Source organism: Arachis ipaensis, chromosome B03 (assembly GCF_000816755.2).
Source record: "Arachis ipaensis cultivar K30076 chromosome B03, Araip1.1, whole genome shotgun sequence".
Lineage (NCBI taxonomy): Eukaryota > Viridiplantae > Streptophyta > Magnoliopsida > Fabales > Fabaceae > Arachis > Arachis ipaensis.
This window is the reverse complement of record NC_029787.2, coordinates 111,875,233-111,893,100: the sequence shown is the minus strand read 5'-3', so window position 1 is coordinate 111,893,100 and position 17,868 is coordinate 111,875,233. Positions and strand designations below refer to the sequence as shown.

The following is a 17,868-nucleotide window of genomic DNA, read 5'->3' as shown; positions in this document are numbered from 1 at the left end:
TTTATAACTACATAATTTTCGGATAGAGATAGATGAAATGATATACCCGTAAGACGAAGCGGAAATAATGATTCGAACATGATCGCTGATACCGCCACGTGTCTTGCAACTGGCACCTGCTTCCTCGTCCACGTGGATTTCTCAGTGCTCTCCACGCGTCACCTTAGGGAGTCATGGCATCTCATGCTTTGTAGGAGTAATCTTTCGGCAGTAGAAAAGTAATTTTTTTTTTTGATAATAGTTGTTTTTTTTTTTGTGACTGAAATAAATTAAACAAAAGAAAAACAAAACAAACAAAATAAGGAACTGCCTAAATAGAGGGACAGTCCCGTTTAAGACTACTCTTAAACTCCTCCCAAGGTGAAAGAAGCTCCACATGCGAAAGTTGTAACTTCATCGCCATCTTTGCCATAGTATCTGCCACCGTGTTTGCATCTCTCATAATCAAACGAAAGTCAACCCGCCAATTTCAATGCATGGTATCTCTTATTTTGAGCACCAGTGGATCAATAAACCCAAAACCATCTTGAGTAACAAGATTAAATGCTTCCACACAATCCGTCTCACAAATAACATCTCGTTGACCCACATCCCAAGCTAAGAGATATCCTCTCCAAATAGCAAACAATTCTCCTTAAAGAATACTATTACTCTCAATCATTCCCAAACATCCCCTTTGCCAGCTCCCATTACAATCTCTAATAACACAAGCAAAACCAACACTATCACCCGAACCAAAATAACTAGCATCACAATTAATCTTAAAAGTACCAATGGATGGGGGATTCCAAAAACCATTTAGAGTAGAGGGAAGGGACATACGTTGTAATTCAAAGATATTCCTAAGCTCCTTTTCTGAAGTTAATGCCAGACAAATCACTTTTTCCGGAGGCCAAGTTTCATCGGGATTAAAGATGTCATTATTCCTTGCTCGCCATATCCACCAAAGTCCCGAAAAGAACTTGAACGGATGCTCTCTGCTATGATACTAGAACCAGTTCTTCAAATCCAAAGGATGACAAGAAATATCCAACCTATGCCAGACAAGTTGAGCTTTGGGACAATCCCGAATACAATGTAAAACCGATTCCTGGCTAGAAAGACATCTTGGACACTTATCCGACGACGACATCCCTCTTCTAAAACGAAAACTTGCATTTGGAAGAGCCTCCTTAAGACACAACCAAGCCAAAAATTTATACTTTTCCGAAACAAGCTGGCGCCAAAGCCAAAGCCAATTCTCCCGCTCCTCCCAACCAAACAGCTGCTTACACAACCACAAGTAACCATTGCGAGAGTTATAGACTTTGGCAGAAGACCCACTCCAATACCAACACACTTCCGGACCTGCTTGTTCATCTGGATTGTAAGAAAGGAAAGTCCAAATTAGCTTCCCAAGAAGAGCAATATTTACACAATAAGGATCTCTAATCCCTAAACCTCCATATTTTTTTGGAGTAACCAGTACCTTTCAACTAACAAGATTCAATTCTCTTCCATCAACTTGTCCTTTCCAAAGAAAATTCCTCATCATAGACTCCAATTTACTAATGATTCCTTTGGGAAAAATAGAGACCTGCATCTGGTACGTGGGAATAGCAGCGACAACCCAAGTTAGATTTGGACCCACACAATTTACTAAAAACTCATATTATAAATTTTTTATGTAATTTTTTAGATAATTAAAAAATGTAGATAAATTTTTATGTCAGAATTAGTTATAAAATAATTTATATAAGAAAAACTTTATGGTGCTCACAGTGTAAATCACCATATGATACTGATGGTAGATGTCGCACAATAAGAACAACACATATTTGGAAGATAGTTAAATTGAGTGCTGTTTATTTACCTATTATGATGGAGGATCATAATTTTTGCTTGAGTTTAGTATCTATATTTGTTTAAGAAATTGTGTAATAAAGAAGAATTTATTGGATCGTTTTTTTTTTTCTAATAAAAATAAATCGAATTGTGTTAAGATAATGATAGTTGGATCTTGTTAAAAGATATAATAATGTTAAAGTATATTGTGTCAAAAATATACTAAAAAAAGAAATGACCATTTAAAAAAAAAAAGAAAAGATCATTTTAAAAATAGAAAAAAAAAAAGAAGAAAAAACTCATTTTCAATCGTTAGTTTAGGATTGTCAGTGATAATAAAGTAGTACGTGTAGTATTGTTGGCGTAAAGCATCTTCAACAGATCGATTCTACCAGACGAGTGTCGAGAAGTAGTCGAACACAACATCTCAAAATGGACCAACGTGACTTTGAGGCTGGTGATTGATGACAGTTGTTTTCGGTGAGAAATAGAGAAATAATTGGAATTGAGAGGATCCGTCGTAATCTAATTAAAAGAGAAGATGGTGTAGTTTTTATTTTGTACGTATTAACAACACTATGACTTTCTCCAGTTGTTGTGTCTCAGAAAGATTTAAAGTTCTACCTTTCTGCTGTTCTGTCACCCTCTTCCAAAAACACAACGCCCAATACTCCACCTTAAAGCCAGAACCTATCTTTATTTTTTGGCAATGCAAAATTGTCTATATTAATTCGAATCTTACTAAAAAATAAGAATATTCTGACCCAAAATCCTTGACCCATCCTATTTCTTAATCTAAATACTTCATTATCACTAACTAGCAATTAAATGTATGTAACAAGAAACAGACAAATTTTAAACCCAACGCTCCATGTCAGAATCTATCTACGATACCTATAGTCTGCATCACATAATGATCAGCACCATTAGCACCTTAGAACCTTTATATAATAAAAATAAACAGTAAAAATGGAAAACAAGCATAGATCAAACAGAGCATAACATTTTACTTTTACCCTTCTTAGTTCCGTTTAATATGGGGACATTTCTCGTCTTATTTCTTTTATTGCTTTGATGTTAATAAACTCCAATAAGTATTTGGATATCACAAAGAAATGAAAGAATCAATCTGAGTGTCGAAATTTGAAGAACATTACAGAGAAAAACAGGCATCTCTATGAGGATGAAAGAGAAACAGAAACAGTGTTGAGTGAGATACGAAGAGGATTTCCACCTCCCTCCTCAAACAAAACCAAAACATTTCCGCTGTCCTTAAGGAACGACCGCGGCACGTGGTACCTGTTACCATATATCATAACATACACAAGCCATTATTCTTATTATTTTTTTTTTGGTGACTCATTATTCTTATTATTTGATGAACAAGTAAGGTTAATAAAAAAGTAAGTAACTTACAGTGTTTGAGAAGGTTGGTCATTGGAATCATGGAATGAGACCCAATAGCGACCAATGCTTTGTCCATTCACCCAAGCTTCGCCTTTTCCCATTGACTCGAGGTTCAGTGCAACTGCCTCATCTCCCTCAGGTGAATCAAATACATTCTACATGCAATTTATTGTATCTCTTTAATTACTATTCATCAATAATTTCTCTCTGCAACAAACACTTTCCAATTCAGGTTTACAGTACCTTGTACCAAACGAGTGTCTGATTACTAGGGTTGTCCCCTAGTTCACACCATTCATTAGAATTGCTATTCTGTTCTTCATATATTTCTAACTTTTCCCCCAGTAATCCTACCTGTAATGCACAACAAGAGACCCATCATGAAAATAATGCCACATTATACTTCTTAATAACTCAACAAAAGTAAAAACAACCTGATATCCCCATGTAGCATTGGTCAAGTCATGGGACTCTTCGCTACACCGAATTTCCACTGTGGTTAAACCAGCAAACCTTCTTTCAAGAAATGCCCCTGAATCCTTTTCAATAATTTAAGAAGGGACAAAAAAAAAGGTACTTTAATTTTGTTATGAAAGATAATAAGGAATATCATATATAAAGTCCATTTTAGAAACATTACCGGGAGTCCAACCATAACGCTGAGAATAGAAATATTATGTGTCCCTTCATTTAGTTCAACGGGGACCTCTAAGATGAAAGACTTGTCATTGTGATTTCCATGATCCCCTCCTATACCAACCAACCATACATAACGCTGAGTTATTTGAAATTCTTTTGTGAAGGGTTCAAATTAATGATTCAATAATTACTTACCTATGTATGTATCGTCCACAAAAGCATGGGCAACATGAGCAGCAGACTTAAGATGAAGTATTGCTTCACTGCAAGGCGAATTTTGTTCAAACCTGTTCATAAATTTAACTGGTTTCATCATTGGATTGCTCCATTGTAATAGTAAGGAATAACATGATATGTTTGATAAATTAGAGAATATTTTGTTGGGGATCTAAACAACTAACCTTAGAGTATACCAAAGGTAATCCGTATTGTCTTTGGTTAGGTTCATATGCTCCAGTAGTGAGTCTGATATTAAGCAAGTGTCATCAAAGTTTGGGATGACATCTTGAAATTGATCCCATTTGTCAGCAGAGCTGAAGGTTTGTACTGGATTTATTACTCTTGTGTTGCTGTTAGTATTTACCTGTGCATGAAATCATATTATAGATACTGATCAAATAAACACAACCATTTTATTGAGTATATGTTGTAAGTTATATAAAATCACTAAATATCTTATTAATTAGTCTTCTATTAATTGTGATGGAGTAGTTCATACTTACAGTTGCAGTATTGAAAGTCACATTTTGACAATCTGGTAGGATACTTATTGATTTTTTTGGCAATTCGTATGATCTGTTTTGGAATTGAACAGTAACTTTATTCACACTGTCATTATTTACAAGGAAAGCAACACATCCCCCCTCTTCTTCTTCTTCTTCTTCAAAAACATAACCCTGGTTGAATTGAAACCGAATAGAATCAATGGAATATTTGGGATTGAATTATATTGGTGAAAAATAAACCTGATATGATAGATGGTAGTCACCTCCTGCAGTTCACCTAAGGTGAAATTCCTCTGCATCCCTTGCAGTAAGGTGGTAGAACAAGATTTAATTGCAGCATGCATCTCCTTAAGATGACCCCACTTGGGTTGTCTTAATAGACCTATTGGGGGGGGGACAAATCTATTAGAAGGCCGTATAAACTCTTCAAGGGAATAATTAATTAATGTTGTAATAATACTAATTACCATATTCATCAAGTGGAGCTTGATCATAATAAGATGTTATAACATAGGCTGAGCTTGATCTCCCAAAGTTAGTTCCTCCATGGTACTAATAAGTTTTCAAACAATGCAGTAACTAACGTGACCAATTACACAGAACAAAGTTGAATATATTAGTACATATGAGTAATTACCATATAGTAGTTGACATAGCTTCCATTTTTTCTTGCAATAAAAAGAGTGACATGGAATGCAATATCTTCTGCAGACCTTATGTACGGCTTACCACCATAAACTTGATAGCTTCAAGAGAAAAATAAATAACATGACAGGAGAAAATTAAATTAAAGAAAACAGTAGTTAATATTTTGCTTAATATAAAATAAGTAGTGCTAGTTAGTTGAGTGAGGTAACCTACAAAGAAGTCCAATTTTCTGTCCAGAGTGCGGGCTTATTGGGGGAATTTGGTCCAGTAAAGGTTTCGCCACATCTCATTCCATTACATGCATTAATCTTAATATGTAATACATGGTAGAAGCTAAGTAGGATTAATAATTATCCTAAGTAAGTAAGTAAATGATTAATATAAATGTGACTAACCAGTGGATCAGGAGCATCGGTTTGCTTGCACATAACCCAAGGTACGCCAGTTTGGAGGGAGGCAGCCATATCAGCAGCCCAACTAACATACCTGCTTCCTTCTTCTCCAAATGAATGTTCTATGTTTTGATATTCGTTCTCAATCTAATACGTTCTTTTATCATTATAATTTCCATTAATTAATCAAGTGTTGTTGCCTTGTTGAGGGATTCGTTCATACCTGCGATAATATAATTGGACCTCCTTGAGAAGCATATAAGCCCTCTGATTGCATCATGCTCACTATTTTCGTCGTAAAATTTTGCATGTACGCCTAAACATACATAAATATATCAATTATTTCAAACACCTACCATAAATATGGAAAAAGAAAATTAAATAACATAACTGTGATCATAACAAAAAATTAGACAAAGTTAAAGTGCGACATGACCTTGAACGGTTCATTGTCGGTTCGGTAAACAATGTCAGGAACATCATGTAACCAAAATGGGAATCCCCTACATACCACCAAGTTCAATTCAGTTCAGGATATGATGATAATAAGTATTTCTTAACCAGCTTTGTTGGTTTCATAAAATAAATAATAGAGAAATAATTAAGTCTCATTAGAATTTATTATTTTTAACCATCATTTTTAGTTATCAATTTAATTTCTTTAATTTAGTACTCTAATAATATATTTTTAACTTATATTTTTAAATATTAATAATTAATAGCAAAGAAAGAGTGAGAAGGGAAATTACCCGTATGTCCATTCACTTTCGATGTAAGGTCCAATTCTAAGGCACACATATAGCCCTTGAGCTTCAATCTCCTTTATAAATCTCACTAAATCGTATCTGCCGCTGAAATCATACTGTCCTATGTATGTATTTTTATTTATTTATTCATTTCATCCGCATTACTAGCTTTTACATTAAAATACGTATATACGTACGTATACGTACCTGGCCGGGTTGGGGTTCATGGATATTCCAAAATACGTAGGTTTGAATAACGTCCAGTCCTCCTTCTTTTGCTTTCGCTATCAAATCTGGCCACATCTATAACCAAAACCTCATATATGTTATATTAAATATCCACCAATTTCGATTCAAAAGTCAAAACCCTTCTGTCTTTTTAGAAAACTAAATCAATATTAGCTATTTTTATTATAAAATTATTTTTTAATTTTATTTTTTGAAGAGATAAAATTAGAATTTAATATTTAAAAATTAAGATTTAAAGTATAATATTTAAGATTTAAAATTTAGAATAAAAATCATTTTAAAAAAATTTGGTTGATATTACTTGAAAAATAACTGGTTGTACTTGACAAATTATTAATATTAATATCCTTGTATCTTAGTTTTTCTTTTGTCCTTTTTTTCACAAGTGAACAATTTGACTTTAATGGCACCTTCGTCCACATCTCATCACCAAAAAGACAATTTTTTGTGGTTTATGTTTCACTAAGTTTGTTAGTTTTGATGTCATGCAAGAAAATAAATATGTATAAGTGTCCCTCGTAGTATATATTGCTGTTTTATTTTGGAAAATTCACTTTGTCTTTTTCATACCAATGTTTTGTTTAAAAACTCAGAATTATTTATCTTTAAGATCACTTTCCTAAGGCTAAATATAGTAGCTCAGCGTAGTAAGTAGTTAAGATGGTGGAAAAGAATTAAAAAGAAAAGTAAAATTAAAATGTTTGTTTGGATATGTAAAGCCTTGTCATGTGATACCTTAGATTCCGTCCTTATACTAATATTTCTTTTTTAATTTTAGAATAATATTGCATGGTTCTAGACATTAAAAACTAATAATAATAGCTATATATAATGATTTTCTTTCTCTTCTATTTTCCTAATTATTCCCTCCACACATGACATACCCGGAAAGGTGAAAAAATAATAATCATAATTATAGCTTTCATAGTTTGAAGTTTGAATTTAATTATAGTATTAGGTGGCAGCTACAGCTGTGTTTTGGTGTTGGTGAAAAACTGTCAAGTTGCAACAGTGATTACTACAAACTAGTTGAGTAACAGTGAATTAGTTTAATTTACAAAGATTCCAGACACAAGCTAGTGTCCAAAAGAATGCAGCTTTTGGATTGGGTCAACCAACAATGCAAGCAAGCTAGCTAGCTAATTAATAAGTTAGATTAATATATATAATGCCAGTTTCGTATTTCAAATAATAGATTTGAAAATAATATAATGCACCCTCAAACATATATAACGGTGGTCATTAATGGAAGAAGATGAAAACAAGAAGAAAGATAATGAATAAATATAAGGCAGCTGAACTGTGTGAGAAGAATGGCATTACATAAACATAGATACCTGAGGAGTGCTGCGGGGATAGTGAATGGAGCCAGAGAAGAGAATTTTCCTATGGCCACCAATGATAAGAGATCTTCCATCATAAGTCACCTCTGCATCTTCATTATTTCCTCTTGCAATTGTGACTCCTATTATGACCATTAATAATGTCATAAATAAACACACATGAACCCAGTAGCTTCCCATCTATACATACAATCACTCTATCTATCTCTCCTTAATTCTCTCTGAAATATTTAGGTGCACTTGTGCATATATATTACATTACATTCACATAGCAAGTTAGCAAATTAAACGAGTATTGTTATGGTAGAGGAGGGAAGTGGCAGCAAAAAAAAGAAAGTGAGGACTTTAGGGACATGTGGGAACCACAATTCACAATTGTGAGAGAAAGAAGGTAACAAAGCTGTTGCATGTGCAACCCAAACCGGATTCACTCCCCTTATTATACTCTTATCAACGGGTATGTCACTAGCGAATAAGGAAATGCCACTTCACACTACATACACCACCAATACTTGAAATATATGCACCACCATTGCTTCATCTTCCATAAATCGGAAGCCATTTTTTTTTCATATTTTATAGAGTAAATTTTTTATATTTTATAAAAAAATTATTTACTCATTTTAAAATAAAAAAGAAAAAACAATAAATGATAAATAAATATGGTAAAGAAAAAAATTGATTTATGCTTATTTTTCTGAGAAGTTTTGAATTATGCAGAATTTATCAGTACACATAAAAAATTCTTAAACAATACACTCAAATATCTTCGTGTTACACCTAAATATCTTCGTGTTATACCTAAATTTGCTGCAAATACAGAAAAATATTTCCTCCAATGCTGCATTTTTTCTTCTTTTTTTTATTTCTTTCTTTCTTTTAGTTGAATAAATGTAAGTTCATCCTCTTCCAAGTAATTTTGTACCATTATGTGTTTTTTCTTCTTCTTTGTTTGATTTTTTTTGTTTTTATTCTTGTTAAGAGAGTAAAACAAGAAAAAACTTGAGAAGATAAAACAAGAAAAAAAAAAAAAAGATGAATAAGAAAAGAAGAAGAAGAAGATGATGATGATGAAAAAGAAAAAAAAAAGCAACAGAAGATAAGGAAGAGGGAGAAGAAGAGTTTTGAATTATGCAGAACTTATCAGCACACATACACCAAGAATTCTTAAACAATACACTCAAATATCTTCGTGTTATACCCAAATATCTTCGTGTTACACTCAAATTTGCTGCAAATACAGAAAATTGTTTCCTCTAATGCAGAACTTTTATATTACATTTAATTCAAACCATCAACGATGAACAACAATTTTCACAAATAAAAATATTATTCACCTACAAAATCATAAACTACTAACAAAAATATTAATAGAATCGAATCACATCTCAACCACTTGATTGGATTCAAAACAATAATCAAAAGTCACACCTTAACAAAGAACGGGAGACAGTAAGGAACGCATGTGATAGCAAACTAAACAAACGATCCCAAATGTCCCTTGAAACCCGATCAAAATCTTGAAGAAAAATTCACTAAGAAAGGGAAACTTCTAAAGAAATAGAGTAATCGCGAGGGAGAAGAAAAGTATTGAGGAAGACCAAGTAAAAGTTCAAAAGACAAAGCAAAAACGAAAAAAGGGGAAGTAATTATGTTTATATATACCCACTAGGGGAAAAACGGTACATCTATCCCTAATTTAATGATATGCACAGTTACCAAGGTAACCGAAAAGATACGGGAGCGGTTATGAAAAGACGCAACGTTTAGATTCAAAAATACGTTGAGTATTCGACCTAGCTCCAAGAAAGGCGGTATACCCGACGTGATAGGATGAAGGCCGACGGAGATCATGATCAACTTAAGAATGCTTGAACATGAACCGACGAAACTCGGACTCAAGTAAGGGCACTGTTCATACCCTGACCCACAACTTAGTTAGGCCCAAAATAAGTAAGGCCCAATCAATAGATATTGGCTAGATCGACACCTACCCGACTTCATAAAAGTCGGATGCGACGATGTTATCCCAGCCCTACTTGTCCAAATCAGTAACTAACTCCTACAATCTCTCATATTTATCTAGAAAGGAGATCTCAACAATCTCAACACTAAAAGGGAGTAACCAACCCACCACCAAAAGTGGGACTATTCAAAAGGTGGTTATTGACTCTACATCTACAATTATAAATACTCTGACACCCTCAGGTATACTTCGTATCCAATCTACTAAACATCTATCTAAAACTCTTGCTAACTTAAGCATTGAAGTCACTTGCAAGTACCACCTCTACTTCCTCACAAGAAACTTGGACGGCGGCATCGTGACACCAATAGATGTCGGTCACTGCCCCAAATTTGTATGGACTTCGCATTTAAGTCCAAAAACAACTCAATTTCAAGTAACCTTCGGAACAGTCTCTATTGGTCTTCGAACACACAAAAATTCCCATAACAAATGAGATTGCAGAGATGCGTTGCAAATTTAAAGAATAAAATGGTGTCTAGATTTTTCAGTCAGCATATAGTCAATAATCCTATTTTTCACTTCATAAATAAAATCTCCCCTTTTCTTGGGTTCCAAGTGAATCTTTTAGTTTTGGTTGGGCCTATATGAATCCTTATCAGTGCTTTTTGGACAGAAGTGAGCCCTAAACCTTAAATAAAACATCTATTGGGTTAGAAATATCAATAAACAAGCATTTGATGAAATATGTAAACATATGGACCAACTCAAAAGTCTAGTGGCTGTTAGGACCCTGACCCATTTAGAAGATCAAAGAAAAGAAAAGATGAGACCCATAAACAAGGGGCGAAACTTGTCATAGTGGGTCCCCAACTTGACACAGGGAACCGAAGTCAATGATGGCAGCTAGTGCGATTGGTGGAGAACTTTCGCCGAAGGTGCCATTTTAACTAAGCAACAAAATGTTCATTTCTCTCCGACCTATTGGCTCTCTCTTCTAGTTCAAAAAGATTCACACTTGACATGACATTTCTTAACCACGTTCATTAAACTATATTTCTTTCTAAAATAAAACAATAATTTATGTATTAGGCCATTTACTAATACGGCGGCTAGTAATTATAATAATATATATGGAACAGAACTCAATGGTACTAGCTAGTAGTAGTTAACTTGGTGGCCAAGCATAGAGGTAGTTGCCATATTATACTACTAGTATCAAGAAACACAAAATTCAAAGACCGAGGGAGATGGATATGGAATCCTTTCAAGCTCATTCATAATAAGCAGACAGATTTCTAGCATGAGCGTTTGTTATCTATTTTTAAGTCAATATAAATAGTTTGTTACCTAAAATTCCTATATGTAATGAGTGTTCATACTTCACTCTTGAATCTTGATCACTAACGCACGTACTTACGGAGACTAATTATATATTTTAAGGTAATATTGCTTGACAAAATTATTTCAAAATAATAAATTATTCTAGTAAAAAAACTTTCAATTCGTGCAAGTCAAAGGAGTTTCAGAGATAATTTGATACAAGGTGGGCCAATTGAAAAAGGAAAATAATGACAGCATCCTTGACCATAGATGGATAAAATAAAGGATTTGTTAATTGAATTCAAACCAAGGGGAAGAAATGTCATGTCTTACCTCAACCGTTGTTGGACCCACCCAAAATGTTTGCCCAAAGGCCTAGCTTAGGCCTTAGAGAAACAATCCTTAAGGTAACATCCAGGCAGCTTCCTCCCAAGAACAATGTCCTTGTCCATACTGCTAAGTCACACATCACGTCACACCACATGAACTTAGGTTTTGCAGATCCATGCATCATGCATGTTGATGTTACTACTGTTTGTGGATCAATTTTCTATTTCTAATCCCACGCACTAGTATAGAGGTTAAGAATGTTCTCGCGTCATAAAGTTCGCGGCTAAGAATATACCAAAGATATGGCATGCACGCTTAACCTTTTATTAGTGTGAGCTTTAATATGTCCAATGTCTTTGACCAAGTAATTCCTATGCTATTAAAAGCTTTTAATACAGAGGAAATTTATAGGAAGAGTTAAAAATTAGGAAAAGTATATGGAATACGTTGGAGAATTAGGAGCGGTGCTTCTAATAATCCAAATTCTTAGTATATAAAAAATTTATAAAATATATAAAAGAACATTTATTTAATATGAAAAAGAAATATTTTGATACTTAGTAAAAAAAACATTCTAATGTATAGCATAAACACTATCTACGTAGAGGTTTTGGATTTACTCAAAGACATTTGACTAATTTTTTGCTGGTACCCTCTTGGTTTCCTAACATTGTTGTAAAAATTAATATTAATTCTTAAAAACTTAAAAATGCCCTTAATATCAATTCCTTAGTTTAATATTTTATTGTATATCATATTACCTAATTAAAAGTATAGCGGTATTGGCTAGTTGAAGACACCACCACATACATAAGTAATGGACAATGGTCAAACCATTAATAATAGTGAAGGTTGAAGAAGAGGGACTTCGGCAATATAAATAAATAATCATAAGAGGAGAAATATTATTTCTTTGAGGGAGGGACAAAAACAAAAAGAAATTAGGTGGAGACATGGAGGGAAAAGGATTGAATCATTTTGGGCAATATAGAAGGAAATTCAACAAGGTGACATGGCTAACCACCTGTAATAAGTGAGCGCTGCCGCTACACTACACTACAATACAAGTAATGAGTTCAATCTTCAATCTCCATTTCAATTTTGTGTATTTTGAAGAGTCAAATGTTATAGTACAGGCGGCGTGACATGACTGGTTAGGAGAAGGGTGCAGGTTGGAGAGCACCCAGAATCCACATGATTTACAGTCAACTTGACTTAACCCTTTTCTTTTGCTGATCTAAGCAGTGACAGAATCACTATCCCTGCTTCCAAGTTGCAAGTTCCAAGTGCCAAATGCACACGTGTCAATTTAATTAACCCTCCCTATATAGACCTCAGCTTCTCCAAGCCTCTCTCTCACGTTCCAACTTCTAAGTTCTAAGTCGCAAACAAGAAGAAAAAAGAAAGGAAGAGGCCGGAATGAAGAGTGAATTGGAATTACCACCTGGATTCAGGTTCCACCCCACTGATGAGGAGCTTGTGAATCACTACTTGTGCAAGAAATGTGCTTCACAGTCAATTGCTGTTCCTATCATCAAGGAGATCGATTTGTACAAGTTTGATCCATGGCACCTTCCAGGTACACTACTTTATTTCTCAAGGGGAAACAAAGGCAAAAACAAAAACTAAGTACTGATTATTCTTTTTCTATCTAAATGAATGTACAGAGATGGCTCTATACGGCGAGAAAGAGTGGTATTTCTTCTCTCCTAGGGACCGCAAATATCCGAACGGATCACGCCCAAACCGGGCTGCGGGTTCAGGGTACTGGAAGGCCACAGGTGCTGATAAGCCCATTGGAAAGCCCAAGGCCCTGGCCATCAAGAAGGCACTGGTGTTTTACGCGGGGAAAGCCCCCAAGGGAGTGAAAACCAATTGGATTATGCATGAATATAGACTCGCTAATGTTGACAGATCCGCAGGCAACAAGAAAAATAACTTAAGGGTATGTCGTGCTCTATGCACCTTAATTTCAATCTCACAACATTTTAGATTTGGTAAAAAATATAATGATTGGGAATTATTGCAGCTTGATGATTGGGTGCTATGCCGAATTTACAACAAGAAAGGAAAGATTGAGAAATACAACCATCTTGGAGCGGCGGATCACAAATCAGCATCGTCGGAGGAGGAGAATGAGAGGAAGCCGGAGGTGAAGGAGCGATTGCATATGGATACGTCGTCGGATTCGGTGGTATCGGCGGATGTGACGTGGGAGAGTAGGGAGGTGCAGAGCGAGCCAAAGTGGAATGACCTGCTTGACCAGGTCTTTGATTTCCAGTTAGGCAGTTTCGTTGATTTCTCATCGGCTGGAGATGACCCTTTTGCCCCCCAGCTCTCTCCTTGGCACCAGGACACGTTCATCACATTTTAATTCATTCTTTCCAACACAACAAGAAAAACTAAGATTGTTTAGTTTAGCCACCATGACTCATTTGGATTTAACTCGGGAACCAAGGACGATGAGATCATATATGTAAAAATAAATAAGAAGAAAAATAATCTCACCAATGCCACCTAGTTAGTTTTCATGTTACCATTGTTGGAGTGTTAAGCATCTACTCCTGTAGAAAATTCTTCCTACCATTTTTTAAAATATATTTTATTATTTAATTCAACATATTCAAGGAATGATTTCGTTTATTCATGTCTGTTTTTCTTTTATTTTTAAAAATAAAAGCAACTTTGGTTAATAGATTCTATAACTCAGTACTAGATTATTGATGTAAAAGGAAATGGTGGCAAAGCGAGCACGAGCACACACGCACACAAGGAAAAGTTTCTAACGTTGAAGAAAGATTTTGATTTAGCAAACATGCAACGTATGAAACAATGTGCAAGAAATGCACCTCCCATTCCTATGAGCAATAACCCTTGTCCAGTCCATCCTATTAAGTACCTTTCAATTCCATTCCTTCTTATTCAGGTTCTAAAAACCCAGTTGTCCAACTCATCGAACCACTACGTTTAGAAGCTAAAAATGCAAAAGTTCAATTGAAGTTAAACCAAATATAATATTGAGTATGGTTCTTATTCCGAAGGTAGAAAACCCGGTTTCCATGAAGGATTTCCGACCAATTAGTCTCTGTAATGTGGTTTACAAAGTTATAACGAAGGTCACTTTGGCGTCAACATGTTCCGGAAAAGCACAAATTTTTGGTCTGGCTATGTCTTCGGGAGGCTCTTCCTACTGCTGCATTTCGTTTTAGAAGGGGCATTTCGCACACGGATAGTTGTCCACGATGTTTCTCAAGTCAGGAGTCGGTTTTACATTGTATTCGGGATTGTTCAAAAGCCCAACTTGTTTGGCAAGCTTTAGGGATCTCCGATCAACCAGTGGATTTGATGAGTTGGTTCTTACATAATAGCAAACAGCGCCCCTTTAGATTCTTTTCTGGTCTCTGGTGGATTTGGTGTTCGAGAAACAACGAGATCTTTCATCCTCACGAGCATTGGACCACAGATAAGGTGATTGGTATGGCTTTGTCCTTAGAAAAGGAGCTCCGAAATATTTTTGAGTTGCAACGACTATCTATCCCCTCAACTATTAGTGGCTCTTGGATTCCCCCCTCAGTGGGTACCTTTAAGATTAATTGTGATGCTAGCTATCCTGGCAGTGGTGCTCGAGTTGGTTTTGCTTGTGTTAGCAGAGATTGGAAGGGAAGGTGGCAACGAGGCTGTCTGGGAACAATTGAGAGTCGTAGCATTTTGCAAGGAGAATTGTTTGCTATTTGGAGAGGCTTTCTTTTAGCATGGGACTCGGGACAAAGAGACATTATATGTGAGACAGACTGTGTGGAGGCTTTTACTATTGTCAATAATTTACAAGATTGCTCTGGGTTTACTGATCCTTTGGTGTTAAAAATCCGAGATATCATGTCTTGGAAATGGCGTGCTGATCTTCGGTTGATCTTGAGAGATGCAAATACAGTAGCAGACATCATGGCAAAGACTGCAATGAGGACTATTTCTCCCCAAGTGGAGCTTCCATTGCCTTGGAAGGAGTTTGAGAGTAGTATTCAGCGGGACTGCCTTTCTTAAGCAGTTTCTTGTTTTTTTTTTCTTTCTTAGTTTTTGTTTATTTTTCTTTTAAGTCACAAAAAAAAAATATAATATTGAGTAATAGTAGAGGTTTTTTTAATCAATTAGTTAATATTTTAGATCAATACTTTATTTTTATACCTCAAAAATTTACATACAGTTTTTGTGACGTTGATATTTAATGATAATTTAGTCAAAAAATTATTTAATAATTATGAACTATTAACTTCATATAAAAACAATATTACGTAAATTTTTTACATTTTTATACTATTAGAATTTAAAATTTAGCGTCAGTCAAAATTTGACAAAAATGATAATTTTATAATTTTATTATTTTATTATTTTAAACCAATAAATACTAAAACCTGTACGATTAGTTTGCTTTTTTTTTTTTATCAATTCTTTTAATTTTTTATCAATGCACTGACAAGTAGTTTTTACTCTCAATTAGACTGATCTAGCGGCTAGTTTGGTCCATATTTTAGAAGCATATTTTTCATTCCATTTATCCCATATGTATTCATTTTTTTTAGAAATATCTCTTATATTAATAGAAAAGAATTTTAGAAAATTTTCATAAAAAAATTAAAAGTATAAAACAATATAAGTACGATTTTGGTCTCTATAGTTTAGGTCAAAAATTTTGTTCGTCTCCAATTTTTTTGTATTTGAAATCGTCCCTAAGATTCAACTTGGTTTTAAAATCATCCTTTTTACCTAATTTTTAAAATTTTAGACGAAATTACCCTATTTTATCGATTTTTTAGCAAATCAATGGTGGTTCGATATCTAGTGGTCTGGGAGTGAAACCTATTCCTCTGTGCAGGTACCCGTTTTGTAAAAGTGTATCAAATCGTCCTCAATTAGATGTGTATCAATATGACAAATAAATAAAGGTTTGTAAAAGGATAAAGAAGTTTAAAACAAATAATTTAGAAAGGTAAATTGACTGAAATTGAAAGATTTGCGTTGAAAACAAAAGAAAGCAGTAAAGTGCCTCCGAGTGAGTCAAAGGACTTTGACATGAAAATTAAAAGTGCAGAAATGTAACTTGGACATTGAAATTAAATGATACTTGGAAGATAAACTTGCTTGAAAAATAAAGTTTACAAGAAAATAAATTGAAAGAGTAAAACATGGAAGGAACCCTACAGAAAAGTAACTCGATCGCAGACTCAGGAATTCTCTGGGGATGTGAGTGTGCTTGAGTGTTTTCTGAGTTAAAGTTCCAACCCTTATTCCCTAAAACTTTCTAGTATTTATAATCCACTTTCGTAACTGACAATTAATTACAAAAACACAACCTTGAATGCGCACTCCTCAGTAACCGTTCCCACCCTTTGGCTAATTAAACGCTTACTCATAAATTCTCCACATGGTGAATGTCTTCAACTTCACATAACCGCTCGATCTTCTTTTCGAAATAACTTATTCGATTACTTCTTTCGAATACCTGACCAACTTGACCTGTTCGATTCGATAAAATATTTCGAAATCGAATCCGCATCGAATATCTCCAGCTAATGCTTGCACGTGCATCTTTTTGAGAACTACTCATGCCTTCGACCTCTTCACTACTTCAAACCAACTTACCTTAATCGAAAAAATATTTTTTCGATCAACATACCCCTAACAAGAAATTATAAAATTTAGAAAAAAAAAAAAGAAAAGAGAGAGAGATATATATAGAGAGAGAGAGAAGCATGATGAGAGATACAAGGGAAGAGGGAGATGTCACGTGCGACCATCGCCGTTTTTGCTCTGTGCCAGCACATCTACGAGCGGGCATGGTGGAGACGGCGTCGACACAAACAGATCGGACAGTAGAGTCAAAGTCATGTAGGCCACTTATCTAGTTTGTTGTTTGCAGCGAGCTTTGCCTCGCTGCTCCTCACTCACTCACCATTGCTCCTTGCCGCTCACCACTACAACTCGCGTGCTCGCCATTGTTTCATGCTACTCGCATCTGCTCCTCACCATTCGCCACTTGTCGCTCACATCCTCGTCGTTTTACGATTTTTTTTCTTTCTGCTTGTGCTTCTGCTCGTTTCACTTCTGCTTCATTTCACTTCTAAATTAGGATTGTAATTCTATTTTTTTATTTTGTTAATTTTTTTATATTTGAAATGAAGAATTGTTTCTATCGTTGGTCTCTCATCTTGGTATTGGTTTCTATTTCTGTTTCTTGTTTATTACATTTTTTTCTTGTTGGCTTGTTGTTGTGTCTTGTTG

The 17,868-nt window shown here is 34.7% G+C and overlaps 2 protein-coding genes across 2 annotated transcripts; one reads left to right on the top strand and one right to left on the bottom strand.

Moving 5' to 3' along the window:
- Positions 2,824–8,399, bottom strand: LOC107630924 (beta-galactosidase 6-like). Its single transcript, XM_016334220.2, has 18 exons — positions 7,968–8,399; positions 6,589–6,684; positions 6,385–6,497; positions 6,072–6,138; positions 5,859–5,951; positions 5,639–5,782; positions 5,457–5,551; positions 5,233–5,341; positions 5,063–5,147; positions 4,859–4,977; positions 4,593–4,766; positions 4,272–4,453; positions 4,066–4,157; positions 3,872–3,981; positions 3,666–3,770; positions 3,475–3,585; positions 3,241–3,386; positions 2,824–3,123 (listed from the first exon to the last, which is right to left on the bottom strand). The coding sequence occupies exons 1-18, from the start codon at positions 8,151–8,153 to the stop codon at positions 3,000–3,002; spliced, it is 2,151 nt and encodes a 716-aa protein (XP_016189706.1). The 5' UTR covers positions 8,154–8,399; the 3' UTR covers positions 2,824–2,999.
- Positions 12,910–14,235, top strand: LOC107630925 (protein ATAF2). The gene is made up of 3 exons (XM_016334221.1): positions 12,910–13,171; positions 13,260–13,537; positions 13,622–14,235. Exons 1-3 carry the CDS (start codon positions 13,012–13,014, stop codon positions 13,964–13,966), a joined length of 783 nt encoding a protein of 260 aa, XP_016189707.1. The 5' UTR covers positions 12,910–13,011; the 3' UTR covers positions 13,967–14,235.

Bases quoted from the DNA above. Each gene is read 5' to 3' on its own strand.
- LOC107630924 (XM_016334220.2), bottom strand. From the start codon at position 8,153: ATGGGAAGCTACTGGGTTCATGTGTGTTTATTTATGACATTATTAATG. The intron at 6,139-6,384 runs GTAATTTCCCTT...GGTGGTATGTAG, and splicing joins GAAAGTGAATGGACATACGG to GGGATTCCCATTTTGGTTAC. The intron at 3,982-4,065 runs GTAAGTAATTAT...TGGTTGGTATAG, and splicing joins TGTGGACGATACATACATAG to GAGGGGATCATGGAAATCAC.
- LOC107630925 (XM_016334221.1), top strand. From the start codon at position 13,012: ATGAAGAGTGAATTGGAATTACCACCTGGATTCAGGTTCCACCCCACT. The intron at 13,172-13,259 runs GTACACTACTTT...ATGAATGTACAG, and splicing joins TGATCCATGGCACCTTCCAG to AGATGGCTCTATACGGCGAG. The intron at 13,538-13,621 runs GTATGTCGTGCT...GAATTATTGCAG, and splicing joins ACAAGAAAAATAACTTAAGG to CTTGATGATTGGGTGCTATG.